Source organism: Aquarana catesbeiana, linkage group LG04 (assembly GCF_042186555.1).
Source record: "Aquarana catesbeiana isolate 2022-GZ linkage group LG04, ASM4218655v1, whole genome shotgun sequence".
NCBI classification, from domain to species: Eukaryota; Metazoa; Chordata; class Amphibia; order Anura; family Ranidae; genus Aquarana; species Aquarana catesbeiana.
In genome coordinates, this window is record NC_133327.1 from 383,843,947 (window position 1) to 383,857,498 (window position 13,552).

A 13,552-nucleotide genomic window follows, 5' to 3' on the forward strand; every position below is an offset into this window, starting at 1 on the left:
TGAGGTAGAGTCCAACAGTGTACATGAATAGAAAAAATAAAAAAATAAAATAGAAATAAGATGCGGTGAAGTGCTGTGCTCCAAGTGACAGTCAGTGAAAATACATTCTTTAAGTGCATAGGTGATGTGAATCCTTTTCAGTGTATAAACACCTCAGGTGTGCAGTGGCTACCTTACCTTACAGCTGTAAGGTAACAGCATGTTGTAACAAATGGTGGTGGTCAGTAAATCCTCCAATGGCTCGCATCCGATGTTCCTCTTGTGTGGTAGTGGCCAGGGGAAGCGTCAATGGACTAGATATCCTAATATGCCTTGGTAGCCTGATGTATAGTCTTCATATATAATGATAGGTTATCTCTATATGCCTCAGTGACAGTGGGCAGCCTCCCAGGTCCGTGAACATAGAGTAAAAAGGAGAGGGGGGACCCAAATCGTGAAGTATGTAATTACAGATATTTATTTGAGTTTGAAGGTTTAAAAGTACTCACATAATGAAACGAGATAAAAAACATGCAGCGAGCTCATGGCCCGACGTCACTTCCGGTATCGTGTAAGCCAATCCAACGCGTATCGTCGCGGTCACGTGACTTCATCAGAGATTGTTGTGGGTATGCTTTTCTTCAGCACGGACAGGGAAGCTGGTCAGAGTTGATGGGAAGATGGTTGGAGTAAAAAAACAGGTTAATCTTAGAAGAAAACCTGTAATGCCCTGTACACACGACCGGTTTTCCATCGGAATAAACTCTGAAGGTTTCTCCGATGGAACTCCGATGGAATTCCATTCAAGCGGTCTTGCCTACACACGGTCAAACCAAAGTCCGACCAAAGTCCGACCGTCAAGAATGCGGTGACGTACAACACGTACGATGGGACTAGAGAAAGGAAGTTCAATAGCCAGTAGCCAATAGCTTCCGTCTCGTACTTGCTTCAGAGCATGCGTCGTTTTTGGTCCGTTGGAACAGCATACAGACGAGCGGTTTTCCTGATAGGAATTGGTTCAGTCGGAAATATTTAGAACATGTTCTATTTCTAGGTCCGTCAGAATTTTCTAAAGAAAAAAAGGCTGATGAGGCATACACACGATCGAAATATACGATGAAAAGCTTCTGTTGGACTTTTTCTGTAGGACATTCCGCTCGTGTGTACGCGGCATTAGAGTCTGCAAAAGACTTGAGACTGGGGCGGAGGTTCACCATCCAGCAGGACAACAACCCTAAACATACAGCCACAGCTACAATGGAATGGTTTAGATCAAAAACATATTCCTGTGTTAGAATGGCCCAGTCAAAGTCCAGACCTAAATCCAACTGAGAATCTGTGGCAAGACTTGAAAATAGTTGTTTACAGACGCTCTCCATCCAATCTGACAGAGCTTGAGCTATTTTGCAAAGAAGAATGGGCAAAAATGTCACTCTCTAGATGTGCAAAGCTGGTAGAGACATCCCCAAAAAGACTTGCAGCTGTAATTGAGCACCAAAAGGTGGTTTTTCAAAGTATTGACTCAGGGGCTAAATACAAATGCACACCACAATTTTCACCCATTTATTTGTAAAAAAAAAAATATATTATTTATCATTTTCCTTTCACTTCACAATTATGTGCCCCTTTGTGTTGGTCTATCACATAAAATCCCAATAAAATACATTTACATTTTTGGTTGTAACATAAAATGTGGAAAATTTCAAGGGGTATGTATAGTTTTTCAAAACACTGTACTTCAGTTAATTGCAGTACACAGAATGTTTTTCCAGTCCTTTGAAGTGTAAGAAGACAATGGCTTTCCTAAGCCCTGTCACTACAAAGTACTAACACTGATTGCGAGAACGTGGAAGAAAAAGGGGGGGTTTGGCTAGGACTGAACTAACTACCACTATACAGGAGGGGATGACAGAGGAAGAAACCAATATAACATAGTAAACAAGTTGTAGTGGCCCAAAACCTCCACGAGATGTCAACATACTACAAAACAATAACAATCTCATGTAGTTCAATAGAAACACAGAAAATTTACATAAAATGGAGCAAAACATCCATATAAGTTTGTATGATACAGATAGGCTATCAAACATGTTCCATTGTAGTACATATGTCCTGTAGAAATTAGATCTTTGACAATATTGTAGGAAAAAGCAATCTGCTGTCTTGGATCTTTTTCATTCAGTTGCTATTATTTTCCATATGATAAGCCAGAGCTAGTGACAATCTTTCTATCGCCCATTAACACATACACTTATGTGATCTGAGCATGAATCTTATTAAAAAAGAAAATCTTTAACAAAATTATTTTTCCATGGTCAGATTGTGCTAAACACTGGCATTGCATTATTTCCTGGTTTCTAACGTAAAATGCTTTCTGTTCCAGTTTATATGATTAAATTCACGATTTACAATAAAATTTGTCATACTGACTATTTAATGGTGTTTAATGGTGTATAGAGCAATAAGAACCAATCACACATCAACTTTCAGGAGTCTAAGTAAATAATAATGACTGTTATTAATTATGTAGCACACCCTAAGTAGGAGCTGCAGATGAAAGGGATCCCACACCCCTGCACAACCAGGCACACCAAATCTTTCCAGGCACTCAGAGTCAGGGAACAGTCCATAGCTTTGTTTTTGTTGTTTATTAGAGGGTTAACAACTTGTATAGGGATGGGAAGTTATGGGATCCCCCCCCTTGATTTCAGTATATTCAGGGACAACTTTACATCTATATACAGTCTCTTTTTCACTTTCCTCCTGCACACTCTTGCTCAGCCTCTGCTGGTGCACTCCTAGGGGAACTTGACAGTCTTCTTGTCAGTGCCACAGCATGTAACTTTCCCTCCTCTTTACTCTGTGGTCACTGACCCCAGCATTACCTCTTAAAGCCCTGCCAGCCCACCTGGCTGCAGCTGCCTCTTTACACCAGTCCACCCAACTGACTTTTCACCAGCCCGCCTGACTCTCAGGAGACCTTTCAGGGAAAGAACTGAAGACTTAAGCACACCGCTGTCTTCAAGGGAGACTGGCTACACGTGGCAGCCTCCCTCCTTTGTTAGTCCCAACCAGTGCTGAACTACGCACTCTGTCCTTTCTTGCTCCCGCGCCTCCAGGAAGACCTCCTTCAATGTGTTTTAGCAGGATTCTTCCAGCACTCGAGCCAAAGGCAGGACCCCCCCCCCCCCAGGCTAGGGGGTACCGCTCAGGGCCACTGACAGCCTCCTCAACACTGTATCTCCGTCTTCCACCTGACTGCCGCTGCTAGCCTGGCCCACGTCTATTTATTAGGTATTCTCTGCCCCCTGCCAGCCCATTACTGGGGATTGGCTGAGGCCTCATAATATGCATGGCAGCTCCTCCTAACCTTTGTCCTCTAATTCTAGAAGGTTCTCCAACCTTCCAGACCAGGGGGAGGTACCAGAGAGCTGCCAGGATAAGTCACCCAGCCCTGACCCAATTAAGACTCACAAAAATCTACAGTGAGTGAGTCAGAGTATAGTTTGCCTACTGTATTTCCAGCACACACTAGAGGGTGTTACAATTAGGATGTATTTTCAGTACATTTTTTTAGTTTCCATAATTTTTGTTGAATATTATAAAAGGAAACCTCTACTTTAAGAAATGTGTCAGTGACTATTGCTGTCCACCTTTTGGAAATTGTAGTTATTATGTTAGTGGCTCTCAGGTGGACTGCAATATATATATATATTATATATATATATATATATATATATATATATATATATATATATATATATATATATATATAATTTTTTTTTTGCATCCACAGCACCTACTAAAGAGTTGTGGGGGCAAAAAAATGTCATCACCCCTGTTGCATTTAAATTGTGTTTATTTTAAAAATTTGGGACTATCCTGACACTAGATTATGATCCACAGTATCAACCCCAGTTGAAAAACATTAGTCTTTATTCCAAAAGATTAAAATGTTTAATGTACAGTATATTTATAAGTAATATTACATACATACATCTATCATTACAATCATGACATTAATGAGTAATTAACCCCAGGGATGTCACAAGATTTTCCTCTTTCTCTGCTCCTCTGGCTACAATAATACTGTTCCTACTGTATTTTTAAATCTTCAACGTTTATCATATCAAGTATATCCTTTCCATATGGACTGCCACAATGTTGAGCTTTCTTCATATGAACTGTTACAATGTTGCTGAGATACTCAATATTGGCTATTCTTAGCTCATATTTGTCTCATATGTCTAAATACTTAATACTATGACTGTATGCTAGTATATTGCATATTATGTTCTATGCAATTATTTTGCCCATTTTTCTGTTCTGTTTTTTTGTTTCTTGCATTTTTTCTTTTCATGTAAACTTGCTGGCTGCTATTCCATCCTCACCCACCAGATGGCCTGTGTTCTTGTGCCTCTGCCGTCTCTGCTTCTGCGCAGACACCTGGCGGTTTGCTCACTCGCACAGCAGGGGGCTCACAATGGACTGGTTTCTATCTCTGCCCTGTGATGGCTGCGTGAGGAGGAGCGTGTTTACGCTCTCGCCGTCATCTCCTTGACGATCGGTGAGTGCTTGCCCACCGGTGACGTCATCATGCCTTTCTTGGGCATGGCTACGCCGTGCGCCCCCATGTCAGAGGGACTCCTTGACTTTCGCCATTTGGCTGTGTTTACACGCAGCTGTACTGGCGGAGGTGATTGCCCTCTCCCTATTGGCTGACTCTTCCATGAATTAGGTACTTGAATGTTCACACCCGGACGGCCTGTGTCAGTTCACTGGCTGCTACCGGGATGTCAGCAGCATATTCAAAACATCCAGTTTAAGGTCAATACTATGTCCTTGATAAGCCATGCACAGACATGGCTGTCTGCCTTAAATGTCAGTTGTACTTCTTCTTCATCCTCCTCCTTACTTTATGAGGATTCTTGAATTCTTAATACCCTCCTGGTACAATTTTTCCCTACAGTGGCAATATTTTGATCGCTGTTGGGTGGACTGGGTGTCTCTTGTGAATGTGCCTTTGCGGACCGGCCCATGGACACACGGACACTGCCATGTGTGGACCTTTGCAGCCAGCACGTGTTTTCCTTGCTTGTTTTTATCCCTCCCCAATGAGTCTGATTAGGTAAGTACTATGTTCTTGGCTATTTTCTATATTGGTATGACAGGCTATCTCTTGATGTTTCTACTATGCCATTATGTAATATTATCACATGACTGTGTATCTATGTTTCAGATAAAAGAATATCTTTACCCAACTGTGTAAACGCCCCTGAAGAAGGAATATACACGTCCGATTATGGTTTTTCCAAAACATGTTGGGATGTACACTATAGCTACCAACCCCTAACCGCACCCAATTTCAATTGGGGCGGCCACCTGGGATTGCTAGCTCTGGGTGATATCAATTGTATGTTCTAAACATCTTATATCAACTCATTTGATTATCGTTTTCAATAAGTGAACTGTACTTTGCCTTTTAAAATTTCTACTTTTTGTACACCAATGAAGTTGTCATTTCTGTGCCTTTTATATATATATATCTACTCTCCATACTCTTTTTCTGCCCTGTAAAGTACAAATGGGCGTCCCCTTTATGCACTTTGTTGCAAATCTTTTTTCTTTGAACATTTCTCTAGGATGTTGGCAGGTCTGCACACCACTTAATTCTCATATGTCCTTTTCTTCATTATTCCAAAAGATTAAAATGTTTAATGTACAGTATATTGATAAGAACAATTACATAGGCCACATGTACAAAAAATAAAAATGACAACTTCAACCCACAGTCCCTCCTCATGTCATACTTGACAGCACAGGTTTCATAAAGCATATAATATAATGTTCTCTTTATGCGACTCGTGAAATTCACTTAGTCAGGATGAATATGGATAAAGTTATATATTCATGCTAGATATAAAAAGCCTATAACAAAAGAGCTTCCTTATAGTGGGGTTAATTTACTAAACTGGACAGTGCAAAATCTGGTGCAGCTCTGCATAGAAACCAATCAGCTTCCAGGTTTTTTGTCAAACATAATTGAACCAGCTGAAGTTAAAAGCCTAATGACTGTCATGCCATCAAATTTCAGTAAATAAACCCCAGTGGTTCTAAAGGCAAGACATCCTTTACCTACAGTAGGTAAAAAAAAAATCTTCTCCCCGCCTAAATACTTACGTGACTCTTCTCTCGATCCAGTGCTGTGTCTGGCTGCAGCAATGCTGTTCTCTCTCCCTCTTCTCACAGGACAAAGACGCAGCAGTGGGAGCCATTGGTTCCTGCTGCTGTCAATCAAATCCTGTGAGGAGTGACACAGCTTGCTATAGGGGCACTCGGAGAAGAGGAGGAGCAAAGGATGCATAATCTGTCAATATATAACTCCACAGGTATCACATGTGTAACTAGAACCCTCAATAGACTGCAATATTAACACAAAAGTCACAAGCAAGTCGCAAGGAAATTACAAGCAAGCCACAAGGAAATCGCAGGCAAGTCACAAGGCTTTGTAGCCACAGCAGTGTGACTCAAGTCCACGTTCTGCAGCAGGGCCTCTTTCTGCCTTCTTGGTCCCCTCCCACAGTCTCAGAAAGCCAGGCCTGGTCGCAAGTGCAACCTTTGCAACCCTTGTAGTTCCACCACTGATTAGTCAACTCCAGGAGTTGTTTAATAGACAGCATTATGCTACCATGAAACAAAGAAGAAAACTAATGTGCAAAACCAAGGCGAGCCAAAGCAGCTAAACATGACTAAGAAGCCGCCACACATATGGCAGTGTTCCCACACAGAAAAACAATAAGGTAAATAGAGATATGTGGCACTAACTCAAAGTGCATAAATGTGATGAAATAAATATAATCCAATTCTTCAAGTAAAGTGTAATTGCGTAAAGAGCAAAATCACATAAATAAAGTGACTAAACATCCATTAAATTCATAAGAAGTGACATTGGATAAATAACAGTGAAAATTCATGAAAAAAACAATAGAAATGGACTCAGCGCTGACTAATTAGTGGACAATGCAATGAATAAATGCAAGCAAGCACAAAGGTAAATTCAACAAAGACCTCAAGAAACATAAATATAAAAAGTGCTGCGCAAATAAAATGTCCTTAAATAATATAACAAGATTAAGCAGACGTAGACAGGAGGTAAGGACACCAGTGGATAGTCAAAACGCCAGGGGTTGAATCAAAGGTGACTAGAATCCCTTCACCATACATAGATGGCCCCTCACCTCAAACCTTCGACCTGAAACAGGTCACACAGCATAAGCAGAAAAGCTGATCCAGGCAATAATGACTCAGTTCTTAGAATCCAAATCCCCCTCACGTCAGATAACTCAGGTGTTGTATATGCAAATGAAACATGCAAAATATAGTGCTCTCTGTATAAACTTTATTCATAAAATGATAAATGAAGTGCACTCACATGTACCGGCACTCAGGTCCGAGTGCCGGCTAACTGGCGTGTGATCGTAGACACAGGCTGACAGCCGCGGGTGACGTCATGCGCTGCCTGGCCCCCGGAGGAGATTTGCCAGACCTGTGACAATCGAAGGAGACTGATCGATTGATGGTGTTTCATCCACTTCCTGACTGCAGGCTCGACTTGACCCTAGGGATCTTTGCTAGAGGTGAGAGGCTGGGGAAAACGTGTGGCGCTCCACGGAGTACGGTTATTAAGAGGAATCTGTCACCTATAATTGTTTGCACTTGCACTTTTTTCATCTATTTTTTTGCACAAACTGTTTTATGAAGACTCACTTTGTTCATGTTGGAACTGTATTACATTAATTGGATCGACTTGTGGCTATTTTTATAGCATTTCTGCACTTTTTTGCACTTTATGTGATTTTTGTTATTGCATTCGACTTTTTTTTTATCTCATGCGATTTTTTTCAATTTTTTCTAAATTTGTGATTTTTTTTTCATCTTGATGCACTTTTAGACTATTTTTGGATCTATTCACCTTCATTTGGATTTGTTTATTTATTTGATGTCATATTTCATGAATTTTCATTGTTATTTATCCAATGTCACTTCTTATGAATTTAATGGATGTTTAGTCACTTTATTTATGTGAATTTGCTCTTTACGCATATGCACTTTACTTGAAGAATTGGATTATATTTATTTCATCACGTTTATGCACTTTAAGTTAGCGCCACATATCTCTATTTACCTTATTATGCTACCATGGATTAAAAGTAGCTATATAGGATGATAGAACTGTCAATTTTACTTTTGGCCTCTTTAAAGCTGTCCCCCATCATCCTTGTGTCACAAGTGGAACCCCTTCCCAACCGCCTAACTGTAAATGTACGCCATGTTTTTTACGTCACATACCGGGGTTACGGCAGCTAGCTGCCATAACCCCAGTATCTTTTTTTTTTTTGTTAGGCACCCAGCTTTCTGATAAAAGTGATCCTAGCAGTGAATTCGCCACAGGGTCACTTTTCTAGGGGACGGGAGAGTTCCGGGGCGAACCGGGGCAGCCGATGGCTGGGCATCAAGTCAAGAGAAGGCAAGATGGCTCTTACTTGGCTCCATGTCCTTGAAGGACCAGAGCGACCTCCGATGTCACTTCTGGTTCTCGGCCACCAACAATTTCTTTTTTTTTCTTAAAAGTCAAAATGTAAATGTTTTTTTTTTTTTTTTACTTTTGCTTTTAAAGGTAAATGAGAGATCCGGGGACTTTTTAAGCCCAGATCTCTCAATAAAGAGGAACTGTCATGCTTATTTCTATTACAAGGGATGTTTACATTGCTTTTAATAGGAATAAAAGTGAAAAAAAAGGATAGTGTAAAAATAAAAAGTAAAATAAATAAGAATTTTTTTTTTTTTTTAACCACCTAAGCCCCGGACCATTTGGCTGCCCAAAGACCAGAGCACTTTTTGCGATTCATCACGGCGTCGCTTTAACGGACAATTGCGCGGTCGTGAGACATGGCTCCCAAACAAAATTAATGTCCTTTTTTCCCCACAAATAGAGCTTTCTTTTGGTGGTATTTGATCACCTCTGCGGTTTTTAATTTTTGCGCTATAAACAAAAAATAGCGACAATTTTGAAAAAAAGCACTATTTTTTACTTTTTGCCATAATAAATATCCTCAAAAAATATATAAAAAAAATTTTTTTTCCCTCAGTTTAGGCCCATACGTATTCTTCTACATATTTTTGGTAAAAAATAAAAAATCGCAATAAGCATTTCTTGATTGGTTTGCACAAAAGTTATAGCATCTACAAAATAGGGGATAGTTTTATGTCATTTTTATTCATTTTTTTTTACTGGTAATGGCGGCGATCAGCAATTTTTATCGTGACTGCGACATTATGGCGGACAGATTGGACACTTTTGGCGCGATTTTGGGACCATTCACATTTATACAGCGATCAGTGCAATTAAAAATGCATTGATTACTGTGTAAATGTGACTGGCAGTGAAGGGGTTGACCACTAGGGGGCAGTGAAGGGGTTAAGTGTGTCCTAGGAAGTGATTCCAACTGTGGGGGGCGTGGCTATGTGACACACAACACTGATCACCGCTCCCGATTACAGGGAGCGGTGATCACTGTCCTGTCACTAGGCAGAACGGGGAAATGTTTGTTTACATCAGCATTTCCCCGTTCTTCGTCTCCGTGAGATGATCGCGGGTATCCCCGCGGACATCCATTCCGCGGGTACCGTGATCACACTCGTGAAGGTCGCGGCAGGGGGGCGTGCCCGCAAACCGCTTAAGGGGCAACGTACAGGTACGTTAATCTGCCTGTACGTGCCCTTCTGCCAACGTATATCGGCGTGAGCCAGTCGGCAAGAGGTTAAAGTGCCCCATCCCTCCAGGCTCGCGCAGAAGCAAACACATACGTATGTCACGTTTGCATATGTAAACGGTGTTCAAACCACAAACATGAGGTATCGCAGCGATCGTTAGAGTAATAATTCTAATGCTAGGCCTCCTCTTTAACTCTAAACAGGTTACCTGTAAAAAGTTTTAACGCGTCACCTATTGGGATTTTTAAGTACCATAGTTTGTCACCATTCCACGAGCATGCACAATTTTAAAGCATGCCATGTTAGGTATCTATTTACTCGGCCTAACATCATATTTCACATTATACAAAACAAATAGGCTGTTTTTTTTGTTATTTTTATTTTTTAATCATTAAAGTGAAACAAATCTGCTAAAATACACATTATATATATATATATATATAAATATAATCCAGGATTGCTGCACTCAAGATGTATTGAAAAATTATTATATACAAAATATACAAATATAACATAGTTCCATATCATCTACAGTTTCGGGTTAAAATAGTTCTACGATTCTCTTTCATAATATATACTCATCTCACACCAGGAATTAATTGGGCATTTAACTCTTTTAAACATACAAAAAAAAGTAATTTTATTTCCTGGTTGCCTTAATCTCAAATCAATGGCTGCATAGGTTAAGTTCATACTCCATGTGGTAAGTCATCCTTTGTTGTCTATATCATTAAATGTCTGTGTGGTCTCCTGTATGTGGGGGAAACCACACAGAAAGTGAACGATCGTATAGCTAGACATAAGTATGCCATACGTGATAAATGAACTCAGCTCCCATTAGCGATACATTTTGTACAAATGAAACATACAGTGGCTCAACTTTGCTTTATGGTCATTGAAGCAATCCCTCATGGTAGATGAGGAAGTAATCGTGAGTTAAAACTAAAAAAGCATGAGGTACATTGGATAAACCGTCTAGGGGGTTAAATTCCGATTTTGATTCACATCTTTTTTTGCAATTGATATTTGTTCTTAATAATGGGTAAACTTTTGTGGTCAGGTCAAGTGCAATATATGTAAAAATATTTAAAAATAGTTAATACGGGAAGATGTCATCAGAAATGTTTCTATTAAGTTTTAATTAGAGATGTGTATTTTTGACGATAGGTGCATGTGAACAAGGATCACCTCCTTACCACATGGAGTATGAACTTAACCTATGCAGCCAGCGATTTGAGATTAAGGCAATTGGGAAATAAAATGACTTTTTTTTGTATGTTGTAAAAAGAGTTAAATGCCTAATTAATTCCCAGTGCGAGATAAGTATATATTGTGAAAGAGAATAGTAGATCATTTAGGATTGTTCCTACTTGAAAAAGGGTGTGAACTATATATTATTTCATTTTTCAATATATTTTGAGTGCAGCAATCCTGGATTTTTTTTTTATATGTGGCCTGTGTGGAAGGGCCTGATTGCATGCACCTGTAAGACTTTAAGTGCTGTTCACTACACCTATATCCTATTGTATATATTATATATATATATATACTATATATATATATATTGTATGTGGGGGTTCTAAGTAATTTTCTAGCAAAAAATACAGATTTTTACTTTACTTTAAAGTTTCTCAGAAGAGCTGTACAGTCCCTCATATAGTTCCTGCTGATGCCTTTATTGGCATGTATAGCTACTTTTGATCCAATTTTACAAAATGCTTTAGATGCTTAGGCAGAACTGCTTCACCCAACTACGCAGCGTGATAGAAATGATTAGAATCTGTATGGCAGTATGTAATGAAAATCGGGCCTGTTTCAGTTCTTATTTTTTGTTAACCAGGAAGTCAGAGCAGAATTTGCATTTGCATGCTGTGGTGCAGGGTGTAGGAATTCAAGTTATTAGAGTTACTTGTACGGAATTTTTATTCCGACTTTCTCATAGTGTGTACTAAGTGAAAGTACTATGAGAAAGAAATCTTGAAACTTTTTCTTTCAAGATTTCTGTTCCTTTATCTTTCTTCATTCAATCCTTTCCTTCTTTTTGTCCTTCTTGATTTTATGACTGTATATTATACATTTCTAAATTAAGATCACATAGAATATCTTGGAACCTAAGAGATACATGTATACTCTGGTTGATCTTTACTCCTAAACAATTTTAGCCAGTTTCCAACGTGCGGCTTCATCAGCATTGAATTTACGAAGACCAAATTCATTTTAACCTGCCCAGCTGGGACACAGACAACAATAAGAGTTGACGGGGTCCTAACTCTTTGCCACTCTTCAACCCCATCCAAAATTAAAATGATCCGTGAGACAAAAAGCACATTATATTACTATATTTTCTTTATAAAAATACTTTTTTTCTCAGTCAAGATGTATTTCTGTTGCCAAATATATCTGTCCATTCATACATTTTAATGTAATACGTAGGATAATGATGTAACTCTATTTCTGCTTTTCAACTCACTCCTTGAAAAATAAGAGTAAATGATAACTTACCTGGCCATATGTGTGTAAAAAGAGACCATCTCCAATGATTAACAGAGCAACCGTGCAGAGAACACTGTACATAATTTCTGTCCTCTTTAAGTCGTAGCTTTAGGTTTCCAAAACATTCCAGCAGTGGATTTGAAAATGATATATTACTGGGAATCAACCATAGATTGGCAAAATCGAGAGAAAAACCCCTCTAGATGACGAAGGATTACTTCTGCGTTGTCTGACACTATGAAAAAATAATTTCCTATTTCTCCGATGGGTGTGTGATTCCTATATATCTAAGGAGTATCTCAACTAAAATTTGGCCATAAAAAAAATTAGAAAAATAAAGTTTTTCTCCACTGATAGCTAGACATTGCTAATAAATCCCAAGACTGAATCTGTCTTTTCAGTTTTAATCTTAATGTACACAGTCACACCCTCCTATGACTAAAGTTCCACAAGTAGTCCGACATATAACTGTTTAGTGGCCTTCGTAGTTATTCATCAACCCGCCAAATGCCGTAGCTTTCTTTGTAAGTTTTAACAACCGTGCCAAGGAAACGTGCTTAACTAAGAAAGAAATATTGATTATTTACAATAGAATCCCAATGGTTGCTTCGTTCAGCACACTTGTATATACACATTTCTTCTAATTTTATGTGTGGCGTGTGTATATATAGAAATAATTACAGTGTTGCCAATTCACACATAATTCTTGGGTGTCCCCTAATTTCTAGTACTCTCTCCCAGCCTCACGGCAGCCAGTTCATATCTCCCAGATTCCTCTGAGGTCCCCACTGTCTAAACGCTTATGCTCCAGGGGGTGAGGACAGTCTTCTATTCTAAATGCACTGCCAGTAATCTACCTGCCAATTTATTTTTATTTTTACAAGTCATGAGTACTACACTGAGGAGCTAAATTGGCAGAGAGGGGAAAGACTGAAAGAGTAAAGAGAAGAAAGTCTGCATAAAGTTGATGTGGGGTGCACGAAGGTGGTGCTGATAGAGTTGGGAGAAGGGAGGGATGATATCCTGTCAGGATGGGGCACAGAGAGTTGTAGGTTGTGGTTAGGATGGGAAAAAGAATTGGAAGGGGACAGGATAGGGCACAGAGAGTTGTAGGAGGGGTCAACAGCATGGGACACATAGCGTTAAAGTGGGGGCAGTATGGGACAGGAGAGTTGGAGAAGGGAGCAGCTTGAGGAACATAAAGTAGGAGGAGGGGCAATGATGGGCACAGACAGTTGGACGAGGGGAAGGAATGGGAGAGGAACTGAGAGTTGGAGTAGGATAAAGATGAGGCATAGAGAGTTGG

General features: G+C 39.6%; 1 protein-coding gene across 1 annotated transcript in view; it reads right to left on the minus strand.

Annotated features, from left to right (window-relative positions):
* The window catches only part of ROS1 (ROS proto-oncogene 1, receptor tyrosine kinase), a 249,252-nt gene extending 236,608 nt beyond the window's left edge, over window positions 1-12,644 (minus strand). Inside the window, exon 1 of the mRNA XM_073627146.1 lies at window positions 12,256-12,644. Within this exon, the coding sequence (XP_073483247.1) occupies window positions 12,256-12,327 (72 nt within the window). The 5' untranslated portion in view covers window positions 12,328-12,644. The remainder of the gene's footprint in view (window positions 1-12,255) is intronic.
* Window positions 12,645-13,552: the final 908 nt, after the last annotated feature.